The sequence below is a fragment of the Salmo salar genome, chromosome 02, assembly GCF_965601325.2.
Source record: "Salmo salar chromosome 02, fSalSal1, whole genome shotgun sequence".
Taxonomy (NCBI): domain Eukaryota; kingdom Metazoa; phylum Chordata; class Actinopteri; order Salmoniformes; family Salmonidae; genus Salmo; species Salmo salar.
In genome coordinates this window covers 37508023-37523001 of record NC_138292.1, presented here as the reverse complement: position 1 = coordinate 37523001, position 14979 = coordinate 37508023, and the positions used below count along the sequence as shown (strand labels likewise).

Here is a 14979-nt window from a genome sequence, read left to right as displayed (position 1 = left end):
GTTACTTAATTTGCTCTGAATGGTGAATTGATACTTGCGATGAAATTCAGACGAGACCTATACTTTCACCTGACTGTTTGCATTGTCAATGTGTGTGAACAGTGGTTTTTGGATTGCAAGTGGTCGTATGGTCGAGGTTGCTGAACCAATCAATGTGCATAACATGTTACACTTCGTGGAAAATTTAATCTAAGGATGCATCCACTATGCTAACCATCTATCCCTCTTCGCGTTTTCAAATCCGTATACAAATATGATTTACCTTTATAATGCTGCTCCTGCGTGGTATTCCAGATTTGGAATCCAATCCGACAGAGGAGTTGTTGGCTGTTTCAAGCCCTGGGCTGTCAGGTAACGTTACGGCGACAGATTGTGATCCAACCATGTCTGCCGGTATCCCACAGTCCCCATTGAAGACCGATACTTCGCACTGCGTCTTCCCGTCTGTTTTATCACTGGGCAAGGCCACCGAATCCCCAGTATTCGATGGAGATGAGCCGTCGATCTCTCCAAACTCCGCCATAGGAACTCGACGGACACAGGCAAACCAAGCGTAGCTGTCAAGCTGCAATGTAGGTGTTTCACTTGCAACGCTGTTGTATTTATCCAATGTCCTGGCTTGCTAGCTAGCTACCTCGTTATAACATCTGCACAAAACCGTTCCGTATCATCTTTCGGTCCATATTTGACTCGTACCTAATGTCGCGTGCTCCATGGGTTGTGCTCTGTAAAACAAAACGCATCATTAACCAGAGACACTGAATACCAATAGATTCAACTGTTTAATGCTAGACATTGCATGCACACAAGAGGTCTAATAATGTGACTTTGAATGGTAGCTAACGTTAGTCAGCTAATTACATGCAAACAGTGCAATTGCATTGCAAAATTGTGTTTCACAATGGATGCATCAGCTAACGTTAGCTACATCGTCTCATTTGAAATGATGTCTGGTTAAGGCATTCGATAGTTAGCAGCCTAGCTAAGCTTCGTTAGTCAACAAGTTAGCCATATTTACAATCGTCACGGATAGACGTGGCTGGCTTGTTAGCTGCTGTGTAGATCTAGACTAGAGTTAATTTAGTTATAGCTAGTTAACGTAGTTAGACGTCCTTACTCGTTCATGTTACGTTAACTGACAAATTAGCCCACATTTCATACACTTGCCCATAGTTAGCTAACATTAACTAACCTGGCAAGCTAACACTACAGCCAAATATGTTCTAACTAACCCTCATGTATCTGTGCTACAGCCACCCATGCCAACATAATTTCGTGTTATCACACTTGCCTTGCTTGATAAAGTCTTGTAGAAAAAGAACAAAGTTCCATTCTGCTGTGCTATCCAGCTGCAACGACTCGACTACTGTTCAGTCTTGCATCACCACCAGTTGCTGCATTAGCTAACTTGCAATGTAGCTAGCTTGTAGTCACCGACTAAACCCAACTGTCAATACATTTGCTATCTAAATACAATTTATCTAGCGAGCTAACCGTTTAGGAAAAGTGAACGAACTACTTGTAACAGGCAGTAACGACAACGAACCTTCTGTCAATCAAACCTTACTCATAGAAAAAGGTAATCGATCAAAACCGGTTCTCTATAATTACACTAGATGACTGACATGGGCACTGTTTTGAAGCCAACGCGCCTACGTCCTGGCATGCGCCCAACACAGTAAAAACAAAATCATTTTGGAAGCTATAGAAATGCAATTATTAATGTCTAAACAATTTTTTCCCACGTTTATTCTATTACAGACACCTTAATGCATACTTTACATATATATTATGTGAGTTAAACATACTTTATATATATATATATATATATATATTTATTTATTTATTTATTTTTCCATATATATATATATATATATTTTTCCATATTTTGTAACGTTACAGCCTTATTCTAAAATTGATTGAATAATGTTTTTCCCTCATCAATCTACACACAGTACCCCATAATGACAAAATTAAAACATGTTTGTAGAAATGTGTGCAAATTTATTAAAAACAAAAAACAGAAATACCTTATTTATATAAGTATTCAGACCCTTTGCTATGAGACTCGAAATTGAGCTCAGGTGCATCCTGTTTCCATTGATCATCCTTGAGATGTTTCTACAACTTGATTGGAGTCCACCTGTGGTAAATTCAATTGATTGGACATGATTTGGAAAGACACACAACTGTCTATATAAGGTCTCACAATTGACAGTGCGTTCCAGAGCAAAAACCAAACCATGAGGACAAAGGAATTGGCCGTAGAGCTCCGAGACAGGGTGGTGTCGAGGCACATATCTGGAGAAGGGTGCCAAAAAATGTCTGCAGTATTGAAGGTCCCCAAGAACACAGTGGCCTCCATCATTCTGAAATGTAAGAAGTTTGGAACCAACAAGGCTCTTCCTAGAGCTGGCCGCCCGGCCAAACTAAGCAATCAAGGGAGAAGGGCCTAGGTCAGGGAGGTGAACAAGAACCCGATGGTCACTCTGGCAGAGCTCGAGAGTTCTTCTGTGGAGATGGGACAACCTTCCAGAAGGACAACCATCTGTGCAGCACTCCACCTTTATCGTAGTGTGGTCAGACAGAAGTCCCTGCTCAGTAAAAGGCACATGACAGCCCGCTTGGAGTTTGCCAAAAGTCACCAAAAGAACTCTCAGACCATGAGAAACAACATTATCTGGTCAGACCATCATAGTCCCTGTGCCCAATAACACTGAGGTAACCTGCCTAAATGACTACCGACCCGTAGCACTCACGTCTGTAGCCATGAAGTGCTTTGAAAGGCTAGTCATGGCTCACATCAACAACATTATCCCAGAAACCCTAGACCCACTCCATTTTGCATACCGCCCCAACAGATCCACAGATGCAATCTCTATTGCACTCCACACTGCTCTTTCACACCTAGACAAAATCAACACCTATGTGAGAATGCTATTCATTGACTACATCTCAGCGTTCAACACCATAGTGCCCTCATAACTCATCACTAAGCTAAGGACCCTGGGACTAAACCTCCCTCTGCAACTGGATCCTGGACTTCCTGACGGCCACCCCATGTGGTAAGGGTAGGTAACAACACATCCGTCACGCTGATACTTAACACGGAGGCCCCTCAGGGGTGCGTGCTCAGTCCCCTCCTGTACTTCCTGTTCACTCATGACTGTGTGGCCAGGCACGACTCCAACACCATCATTAAGTTTGTCGATGACACAACAGTGGCCTGATCACCGACAATGACGAAACAGCCTATAAGGAGGAGGTCAGAGACCTGGCCGTGTGGTGCCAGGTCAACAACCTCGAGAGCATCCTGACTGGTTGCATCACTGCCTGGTATAGCAACTGCTCGGCCTCCGACCGCAAGGCACTATAGAGGGTAGTGTGTATGGCCCAGTACATCACTGGGGCTAAGCTTCCTGCCATCAGGACCTCTATACCAGGCGGTGTCAAAGGAAGGCCCTAAAAATTGTCAAAGGCTCCAGCTACCCTTGTCATAGATTGTTCTCTCTGCTACTGCACGGCAAGCAGTAGTGGAGCTCTAAGTCTAGGTCAAAGAGGCTTCTAAACAGCTTCTACCCCCAAGCCATAAGACTCCTTAACATCTAATCAAATGGATGGCTGAAAACACAACCATCGCGGGATCTACGAATTTCCGGCCAAGGGGGTCAATTTAAAAATCATCCCTTCCTCCCTCGCCCCTTGCCCTGCATGTGTATACTCGTCAGACGTCATGATACGTCATCAGAAGTGTCCATTTAATTTGAGGGCTGAGGGGATAGGGTGTGTCTTTTAAGTGTTTGGACCGCAGTCAGTGTTTCCTCCAACACATTGGTGCGGCTGGCTTCCGGGTTAAGCAAGCAGTATGTCAAGAAGCAGTGCAGCTTGGCAGGGTCGTGTTTCGGAGGACGCATGACTCTCGACCTTCACCTCTCCCGAGTCCGTACCTTGGCTGCATTTCCAACTTGTCTGACGAGTATACACTTTCAGGGCAAGGGGCGAGGGAGGAAGGAATGATTTTTAAATGGGCCACCCTTGCCTGGAAATTTGTCACTTGTTCATCCCGCAATTGTGTTTTCAGCCATCGGTAGCTTGTGGGTGCTTTATATGCGCTACAGTCAATTATGAGTGCATGTCTACTTATATTAACTATGTAATTATTCATATACGCCTCCTGTATGATAGCTTGCAAATTAATTGGCTAATAAACGTTAGCCTGCCTTGATACTTCTGCCAAGCTACTTTCCAAAAGCTAACCAAACAAAAACATCATTACGTTTATGAGACCTGTTTGTGCATTAGTAGCACAATTTCGAACTTATTTACTTTCGTTTTTTACTTACACTTGTATATTGACTCCATATTGACGTTGAGGTTTTAAGTTTTGGCAGACTTTTCTTAGTGGATGAACAATCATCGCAAATTTAATTATGGGGCGTTTCAGGCCCTGAAGTGAACATAATTGAAAAACGAGGGCTGAGGGGCTTACGTTGCAAACTTCCCTTGCTTGGCTAATCATTTGGACTGACGACAAATATGGCCACGGGGATTCTCCCAAGGGCATAAGGTGAGGGTAAGTAGACGAGGGTGTGTCTTTTATAAGCCCTTGTCCCAAGGTACTCCATACCGGAGTTGCAGCGATGGGACAAGACTGTAACTACCAATTGGATATCACGAAATTGGGGAGAAAAAGGTGTAAATATATATATATATATTATTAAATCAACTTAAAAACAACTCCAACTGTATTTTGAATGAATATACTAAATTACAATTTAAAGCGTTTCAAATTGAAGTACAGTTTTAATGAGTGTGTTGAAATTTAAAGATGGTGAACATATACTGTAGTATACTTGACTGAAAAACAATTAATTTAAAGTACACTTCTAATAAGTGTATTGAAGGTTGACGGTAGTATATTTATAGTATACTAAAAGCTTGAAAAAACTATTAATTTAAAGTACACTAATTTAAAGTACACTATTAATTTAAAGTGTGTTAGTGTAATGATATTATATATATAGTATACTTAAGATAAGAAAAATACATCTCGTATTTGAGGTATATTATTTTTAAAAAATTGTATATTTAAGTATACTTGTAATATATAAAAAATATTACAAATATTTCACTTGGGATGTTAATCAGCCAATATTAAAATGTTGGATTTAATTCAGTGCTCTTGAATTTAATTCAAGATGCTGGATTGTGTCAATCCAAATTATTTCCTGGCTAAAAATATAGCATTTTACGGTCTGAAAAATGTATATGCTGTATTTATGTCAATTGTCAACAGATTGTCACATAACTTGTAGAAGACTAATTGTTCCTTCAATAGCATAGCCTATCCAGTTATTTAAACAGATAACAGTATAATGCATTGTTTTTCTTGTAGCAGCTCTTATTCTCTTTAGCTATTCAAAAAGGATCCTTACAGTTTACGTTCTAATATTTTAGTCAAAGTTAATAATGTCTGAGTTTATGTGCAGGAAGGTATGCATTGCTGAAGTTTATATAGCCTACACATGAGACATGAACATAAACAGTTAAATTGAACCTTTTTTTTAAATCAAATTCTAGACAATAAATATACTACAGAATACCTTACCTCTATATCAGTGTGCCAGTTCCACCTTGTGTTGCCTTCTCAGGGTTCTTATTAGAAGTCATGTCTTTTTTCTGATTAAGGATCAGTTCACATAAATCAATTGTTAAAAATACATATTGATCAGTTCCAGGATGTTGTAAGGGACAGGAGAAGGGACGGTGTACACTAACTGTTCAAAAGTTTGGGTTCACTTAGAAATTGCCTTGTTTTTTAAAGAAAAGCACTTTTTTTTGTCCTTTAAAATAACATCCAGGATGCTGGCCTTCTAGGCAGAGTTCCTCTTTCCAGTATCTGTGTTCTTTTGCCCATCTTAATCTTTTCTTTTTATTGGCCAGTCTGAGATATGGCTTTCTCTTTGCAACTCTGCCTAGAAGGCCAGCATCCCGGAGTTGCCTCTTCACTGTTGACGTTGAGACTGGTGTTTTGCGGGTACTATTTATTGAAGCTGCCAGATGAGGACTTGTGAGGCGTCTGTTTCTCAAACTAGACACTCTAATGTACTTGTCCTCTTGCTCAGTTGTGCACCGGAGCCTCCCACTCCTCTTTCTATTCTGGTTAAAGCCAGTTTGCGCTGTTCTGTGAAGGGAGTAGTACACAGCATTGTACGAGATCTTCAGTTTCTTGGCAATTTCTCGCATGGAATAGCCTTCATTTCTCAGGACAAGAATAGACTGACGAGTTTCATAAGGAAGTTCTTTGTTTCATGCTGTTTTGAGCCTGTAATCGAACCCACAAATGCTGATGCTCCAGATACTCAACTAGTCTAAAGAAGGCCAGTTTTATTGCTTCTTTCATCAGGACAGCAGTTTTCAGCTGTGCTAACATAATTGCAAAAGGGTTTTCTAATGATCAATTTGCCTTTTAAAATGATAAACTTGGATTAGCTAACACAACGTGCCATTGGAACACAGGAGTGATGGTTGCTGATAATGGGCCTCTGTACCCTTATGTAGATATTCCATTAAAAATCAGCCGTTTCCAGCTACAATAGTCATTTACAACATTAACAATGTCTACACTGTATTTCTGGACAAAATTGAGAAAAATGGACATAAAATGTTTGCTTTTCTTTCAAAAACAAGGACATTTCTAAGTGACCCCAAACTTTTGAACGGTAGTGTACATCAGGCCTGCAGGCGGTCATGTTATTCTGATACGGAATTTACTGTTGTACAACAGAGGCATCTGGTGGTGACGCTGACTATCTGATAGTGAGTTGTAAAACCATTAACGCAGAGTCCATGAATTAATCTTCGTGATCATTTAATGTGATTAAGGAAAATAATAAGGGTTATATATTTCTGTCATGTGCAAACATTTAATGTTGATAGAGCAAATGGTGAGCAGCATGAATCAACTTAAAGTTAAATGTGTTGAGGTATTACAGTTCTGTATAACCATATTACTGTGTTAGCAGAAATGAAATGATCAAAATGTTCACTGTTACTGTAACTGATGGAAATATTGCTTCTCCAAATGTAGAGGATATTCTTATTCAACTTCCATGAAAATCAAAAATGGATTTTCTTTGGTGAAATGGGTATGAAGACATTGAAACCAATGAAAGGGAACAAAATAAATTGCAACGCTTCAAACTAACATTAGTTACTGTAGGTTAGACACCTTATGTTACCCCTGGAGTAAGAATCATGTTTTATCTGTAGCTTAGACCTACAGTGATAATTAAGATATTAGTGATAGTTAAAATTTTTCAAATCAACTGACTTTACCAGAAGTACAGTAGATAGATCAACCAGGTTGTATGTTTTTTTTTCTTCTTCTCATAGACAAGGAAACAACAGAGGAATCATTCAAAGTTATCGTTCAGTGGACCATTTTGGAGAGGTCTGGTGGTTTCACTTCTTTGCTATTGGGATGATTTTGGAGGTGCACAGGCAGAGGGCGGGACACCAGGCGTACACCAAAGGATTACTGCACCCGGCCTGTTTTTTCATGGCGGCACAGTTGACATACTTGTTTATGTAAGGACAGGGATTGGCTGAAATGACACATGAGAAGAAACATTGGGAGTCAATTCATTGTATATTGACAGTTTACATTTGGTGATTATTGTACATTGAACCTTGTGAACATGCTTTCGAAACCTATCACTAACATTGAGTCATATTGGTAAGATTTTAGACCGCATGTATTTTCATCATGTCTGATACTTACTGCAAAGCTTATTTTCGCAGGAGTTGGGGCAGTCAGCACATGTAGCTCCTTCCTTGTATGGAGCCACTCCTCTGTAGTTTCCCCTGATAGCCAAAGTATTGAAATGATCGCTGGATGATGCCTACCTTCCACTACCAGTTACAGTAAATAGGGTGAAATTGTACACAGGTGTTAGGTGCATTTTGAGTGTGATTGGTGCAACATACGCTCTGTAATACTGGCATCCATAGAAGTAGACTGAGCCAGGACACAGGGCCACACCACAGCCAACCTTGTATGAACTGTTCCAAACCACCTATATGAAAGGAAACACAGTTTAGTGTTTTCAGAGTTTCGTTGGCGAATAACCATAATGAGACTTGTCGGTAACTACACACAACTTTGACTACCATACAGCAAAGCAAATCAAATCACATTTTACTTGTCGCATACTCATATTTAGCAGATGTTATTTCAGGTGTAGCACGATGGTCCATAACAATATACACTGAGTATACAAAATGTTAAGAACTAAGAACACCGTCTTTTTCCATGACACAGACTGACCAGGTGAATCCAGGTGAAAGTGATGATCTCTTATTTATGTCACTTGTTAAATCCACTTCAATCAGTGTAGATGAAGGGAAGGAGACAGGTTAAAGAATGATTTTTAAGCCTTGAGAATTGAGACCTGGATTGTGTATGTGTGCTATTCAGAGGGTGAATGGACAAGACAAAATATTTAAGTGCCTTTGAACTGAGTATGGTAGTAGGTGCCAGGCACACCGGGGTGCAACTCAATATTAGGAAGGTGTTCCTAATGTTTGATATACTCAGTGTATGCATAATACAATGACTGAAATTGCTACCAAAAAAATTGTAAATAAGTTAGTAATCTATTTTGTAAGTATACTCCTTTGGTGTCAATAGGTATATGTGATTAAATATCCCTGAACATGACAGAATAGGAACTGTAGTTTTAGTGTGTGTTTCCTATCTGACCCTAATTAGTGCTGGACATATAAAAAATACCCCATAGTCCATTGCGGGTCCTTTTGTACCTAAAGGTCCAGTGTTAAGATTGTATAGTGTTGACCATGCTATCTTTAGCAACTGTTTTGGGTGTGGTCGAATCTGTTCAGAAGGTATGTTTATTTCCATATCGGTTTGTTTATTCAAATTTGACAGCATGTGTATTACTTTGAAAGTTATGCCACTGCAGTTGTCTTTGATGTGTTTGGAGAGATGTTCATGAGGGTCCAAGCAGTATATTGAAACTGCCCTCCTTTAAGGTGACTGTTTAAGTTAACACATTTTGTATTTCTAAAATAGTTACTGTTCGTGTAGATATAGTGGCTAACCGCTCTTTTCATGCAGAAGTTGTTTGTCACTGTTTTCGGTTGTGAACATGGTCAGTTGTCACTGGAAGCACTGTAGATATTTAGAAAATGATACAGCCATCCAGTGAAAGGAACTGAGGTGCGTTTTGCCTTGTTTTACTGTACATTTTTTAAACAAGCAAACTTTTAGCTGATTCATTCACTTCTTGGTCTTTTTTTTTTATATCCACCTCAGACTGTTTCTCTATAAATGGGCCTATGAAACCTGTAATTTGATCAGATGTTACACGGTGCATTTGGAAAGTATTCACACCCCTTGACTTTTCCCACATTTTGTTATGTTACAGCCTTATTCTAAAATGTATAAAATATTTTTTCCCTCATCAATCTACACACAATACCCCATAATGGCAAATTATTAGCAACTTTATAAAATAAGAAACTGATATGACCTTTACATAAGTATTCAGACCCTTTAGTCAGTACTTAGTTGAAGCACCTTTGGAAGCGATTACAGCGTTGCTGCACAGCTATTTTCAGGTCTCTTCAGAGATGTTCGATCGGGTTCAAGTGCGGCCTCTGGCTAGGCCACTCAAGGACATTCAGAGACTTGTCCCGAAGCCACTCCTGCGTTGTCTTGGCTGTGTGGTTTTCATTAAGGATCTCTCTGTACTTTGCTCCGTTCATCTTTGCCTTGATCCTGACTAGTCTCCCAGTCCCTGACACTGAAAAACACCCCCACAGCATGATGCTGACACCACCAGCATGCTTCACCGTAGGGATGGTGCCAGATTTCCTCCAGATGTGACGCTTAGCATTCAGGCCAAAGAGTTCAATCTTGGTTTCATCAGACCAGAGAATCTTGTTTCTCATGGCCTGAGAGTCTTTGGGTGCCTTTTGGCAAACTCATAGCGGGCTGTCATGTGCCTTTTATTAAGGAGTGGCTTTTGTCTGGCCACTCTACCACAAAGGCCTAATTGGTGGAGTGCTGCAGAGATGGGAGAACCTTCCAGAAGGACAACCATCTCCACAGAGGAACTCTGGAGCTCTGTCAGATTGAACATCGGGTTCTTGGTCACCTCTCTGACCAAGGCCCTTCTCTGGGTTGCCAGCTCTAGGAAGGGTCTTGGTGGTTTCAAACTTCTTCCATTTAAGAATGATGGAGGACACTGTGTTCTTGGGGACCTTCAATGCTGCAGACATTTTTTGGTATCCTTACCCAGATTTGTGCCTCGACACAATCCTGTCTCGGAGCTTTACAGACACTTCCTTCGATCTCATGGCTTGATTTTTGCTTTGACATTCACTGTCAACTGTGGGACCTTTATATAGACAGGTTTTTGCCTTTTGAAATCATGTCCAATCAATTGAATTTACCACAGGTGGACTTCAAACAAGTTGTAGAAACATCTCATGGATGATCAGTGGAAACAGGATGCATCTCAATTTTCGAGTCTCATAGCGAAGGGTCTGAATACTTATGTAAATAAGGTATTTCTGTTTTTTGTTTTTAATCACTTAGTCATTATGGGGTATTGTGTGTAGATTGGTGAGGAAATTGTTTTATTTCATCCATTTTAGAAGGCTGTAACGTAACAATGTGGAAAAAGTCAAGGGGTCTGAATACTATCTGAAGGCACTTCATGTCATAATGTATCTGCATGTAAGATGAATGTTACCTGTGTGTAGTGGCCGATGCATTTACCATTGATAGATCCATTGGGATAGGAGTAATCTATGACCTCACTGTGCCAGGCTGTAACTATTTCAGTCCAATTCTTAGAAGCGGAGGACATGAACAGGTTCTCACCCATTTCGTAGTCTGTTCAGAAGTAAAGCATGCATGGAAAATTTTACTAAATAGGTGTGTAACAGTGAAATCAGACTGGAACAGTTGACTAAAATGTCTTTGAATGCAGGATTTAAGATGTCAACAAATGTAAGCTACCATAGAGAGTCACTGGTGATAAGAAATCATGACATTCAAAATATATTTGAGCTTAAGATCATGCTCACATTGATACCATTGCAGCGAAAGTCTTGAGTTGCATGAATCAATAAAATATATTTGTCTTGGTTTGCTCTACAGCAGGGGAAAAACAGGAGATGTCAAGGAGAGACAAAGGGGAAACCGTACCGCCAAGCATGCGACTGCTGGGTGGGCCATGAGCCATGGAGCAGGTGTCAACCCAAGCCTGAACACTGGCCGCTGCCTCCTCGCTCCAATTCTGCAGATCCAATACTAACAGTTTTAGAATAAAGCCATCCACAAGACTGACATCCACATACTAGTGTCCAAGGAGTATTTTGTGGCCACTGTATTTTCTCTACCTGTACATAGACTAACCATATAGGCCTACCATAGGGCTGCTCTATGAATTACATATCAGGGATTATATTCTTTATGACGGATTTAGGGGGATACTATGTTGGAAACATTGATTGTGAGGTTTTGATACTGATGGAAAGTATATGAATCATGAAAGTGTACCATCTTGAGCATGTCTCTAGCAGTTGGCATAACCGCTCTCCGGAAGGCGTTGTGTTGGTTAAGGATCTCAGCCTGAACTGCTGTGCTGTCTGGGCAAATTTCTATACATATATACACACACACACACATTATTTTGTGGAATTGTATGCACATTACTTACTCCACGTGTAAATACTTCACTAAACCATAATACAAAGCAACTATTTACTCCTAATATCTTTGCCAACATCTGGACAATGAGTCCCAAATCAATCCACTTTCTTTTGTAAAAACAACACGTGATGAATTAAACATTGTGTGTGATGACTAAATCCAGTTTAATTCATTTATAATCATGTTGGTAGAGGATAGTGAAAGTGGACACACCCTTTGCGAAGTCTTCACATTTTGCTGCATCAAATTGAAAGGGATTACATTTTTTTCCTACAGTACAGATCTACACAACCTACTCCACCTTTTTGAAGTAAAAGAAAGTTATAGAAAATGTAAACATACAACAACAAAAAACAAAGATGTTTTATTTTTGCGTGTGTCTTCACACCCCAGAGTTAATACTTGGTGGAGCAGCCATTACAGATGTAAATCATTTAGAATCATATTCTACCAACTTTACACAACTCTTAGGGCAGCATATGCCAATTTTTTTGTCAAGATTGCTCAAGAGCAGTAAATTTGGTTGAGAATCATTGATGGAAATCATATTTAAACCTCTTTTCAAGCAAATTTGTCAGGACTGAGTCCAGACCACTCGGCAACACAACACCTTGGAAATCCATTCAGGTGTGTCTTTGACATAACATTGTATAATTGTCTCACTGAAAAATAGAACTCTATCCCAGGGTTTTTAGAAGACTGAGGTTATCCCTGAGGTAGTTTTTTTTCTCTGGAAAATTCTACCTATTTTAATGCCAAAGACACACCCGAATGGCTTTCCAAGAGGTGTTTACTTGTTCCTGAATGGTCCAGTCTCAATCCTGAATGAAATCTCCTTAAAAAAGGTTTGAATATTGCTGTCCATCAATGATTCCCAGCCAAGATTACTGAGCTTTAGCAATTTTGACAAAACAATGAATACATGTTGCCCTAAGAGTTGTGCGAAGTTGGTAGAATCTTATTCAAAATGATTCAATGCTGTAATGGCTGCCAAAGGTGCTTCAACCAAGTATGAACTCTGGGGTGTCAAGACATATGCAATCAAGACATTTTCATTTAATTTAGAATTTATTTGGAAAATGTTCTATAATTGCCTTTTACTTTTAAAATCTGGAGTAGGTTGTGTAATCCCTTTTTAAATGTTCAAGCAGCAAAATGTGGAGACTGTGCAACGAGTGTGTACACTTTCACTGGGCACTGTGTTAGAATGTCCGAAAGGAATTGTACTTACTTGACTGTGGACACAGCAGTAGAAGATGACTCAAGGGAAAGAATGAAAAGCTTTCAGAGTAAGACCTTTCATAAATACTTTAACATGTAATTGGTTTCATGTCTAATGTACTGTTTCAGATGACATATGTTATTTTCAGTAATTAGTAGGAGTACTTACCACATTGCACACAGAGTACACTTCATGCAGTGTCAGGATGCAAACCAATAACGCAAACATTGTGCCTGAAATCCAGGGGAGAGAGACTGCACCTATCTAGAATAAGAATCCACATGATCAATATGGAGTACATGGCCTTAGTTTGCCTGTTGTCAGAACCTTTGCACAACTGTATGCTAGTATCTATTGCATTTTTGTTACTGTATTTTAACATCAACTTTTGTATTTTCTCACTAACATATTCACATTGATAGCCATAAGCAAAAATGGTACTAAACAATAAAAATAGGCAATCAATTGAGAATCAAGAGATTAGCCTTTGCACATCACGGAGACTGATGAACTCATTTTTTAACTTGCATGTTCTCAAATAGTAATGCTGTAAAGATCTGTACTTCTTGCAGAGCGAAGAGGCTTACCTGCTCATGGGTCTTCAAGGAGGTTGAGTGGCGCTTGGTGCTGTTCTTTTTCCTTTTATATTCGTGACTGTGGTAGGCTCACCTTTTCTTTCACTACTAATGATGCAGAGGCTGTCAATATTACACAATAGATGCAGAACAACAATACATCCAGAAACCAGCATTGAGAAGCTGACAGAAGTAAATATGAATTTGTAAGGGCATGGGGTGTAGTTTCTCCACTGCAAACCTTCACAAAGAAAGGAGAAGCGCTCTGTAAATACTAGTGTAAATAAAAGAACACTTATGGATGGCGTTGACAGCACATGAGTGGATGCATTTCTTTGTTTGGAATGGAACGCCAATTCTGAAAGTAGGGACCTCACAATGGCAAATAGTCTTCCTTGAGTTTGTTCTAGCTTGGCAGGTTTGTCAGTCAGATTAATAAGCCTTTAAAGACTTTGCCTTTGGGGCCTGTCCAGCCAATGTGTCTGGGCCACAATAATGACTGTTTAGTGTGTATGACCAAATCCTGTTGTATAAATTCAGTCAATATAGAAGGATTTATCCTTTGCATAATAACGATCTGCTCGGAGGTCAGAAGGCATTTCTTTAACAATGGAATGCATGACTTGTTGGTAACTGACATAAATAACAAAGTTGGATGTCATTTTGTACACCTTATCATGATGCAAGATGACTTTGGGTGTTCAGAAAGGCCCCTAACAAATAAGGGGATACGTAGTCAGTTGTACAACTGAATGCCTTCAGCATTTAACGCAACCCTTCTGAATCAGAGAGGTGTGAGGGGCTGCCTTAATCAACATCCAAGGCGCCCGGGGAACAGCAGGTTAACTGACTTGCTCAGGGGCAGAACAACAGATTTTTAGCTTCCGGTTACTGGCCCAAAGCTCTAACCACTAGGCTACCTGCCACCCTCAATAATATTATTTGATTATGCTTATTTCTTCACTTTATATCAAGATCTTGTTTTAATAAACTTTCATTAATTGTAACGCCCTGGCCATAGAGAGGGGTTTTTGTTCTTTATTTTGGTTAGGCCAGGGTGTTACATTGGGTGGGTGTTCTTTGTTCCTTTTTCTATGTTTTTGTATTTCTTTGTTTTGGGCCGTGTGTGGCTCCCAATCAGGCACAGCTGAAGGTCGTTGTTGCTGATTGGGAGTCACACATAAGGAGCATGTTTTTCCTTTGGGTTTTGTGGGTAATTGTTTCTGTTAGTGTTTTGCACCTGACAGGACTGGTTGGCTGTCAGTTTTCTTGTTTTGTTTGTATAGTGTTCTTTCTGTGATTAAATATTCAATGATGAACACTAACTCCGCTGCACCTTGGTCTACTCTCTCTCACGACAGCCCTTACATTAATAAATCACTGAATTGATTGTGTATCATTACAAATAAACAAATGTCTGTCATAATCAAGGTGTA

The 14979-nt window shown here is 39.8% G+C and overlaps 2 protein-coding genes and 1 long non-coding RNA gene across 4 annotated transcripts in view; 1 reads left to right on the top strand and 2 right to left on the bottom strand.

Moving 5' to 3' along the window:
* LOC106582018 (inactive phospholipase C-like protein 2) overlaps window positions 1–523 on the bottom strand; it is a 52529-nt gene extending 52006 nt beyond the window's left edge. The window contains exon 1 of the mRNA XM_082962577.1: window positions 263–523. Coding sequence (XP_082818703.1) covers window positions 263–523 — 261 coding nt within the window. The remainder of the gene's footprint in view (window positions 1–262) is intronic.
* Window positions 438–11386, top strand: LOC145861087 (uncharacterized). The gene is made up of 2 exons (XR_014380858.1): window positions 438–572; window positions 11192–11386. It is a non-coding gene; the product is annotated as an uncharacterized LOC145861087 (long non-coding RNA).
* LOC106582023 (cysteine-rich venom protein ophanin) lies at window positions 6855–13677 on the bottom strand. 2 transcript variants are annotated; one of them, XM_014164688.3, is made up of 8 exons: window positions 13556–13677; window positions 13133–13232; window positions 11594–11694; window positions 11240–11330; window positions 10782–10924; window positions 7990–8078; window positions 7784–7866; window positions 6855–7607 (listed from the first exon to the last, which is right to left on the bottom strand). In XM_014164688.3, the coding sequence occupies exons 2-8, from the start codon at window positions 13194–13196 to the stop codon at window positions 7465–7467; spliced, it is 714 nt and encodes a 237-aa protein (XP_014020163.3). In that variant the 5' UTR covers window positions 13197–13232; window positions 13556–13677; the 3' UTR covers window positions 6855–7464. The 2 variants fall into 2 exon arrangements, with proteins under 2 accessions (XP_014020163.3, XP_082818711.1); XM_082962585.1 differs by lacking the exons at window positions 13133–13232; window positions 13556–13677 and adding an exon at window positions 12978–13102.
* Between the last annotated feature and the right edge of the window lie 1302 nt (window positions 13678–14979).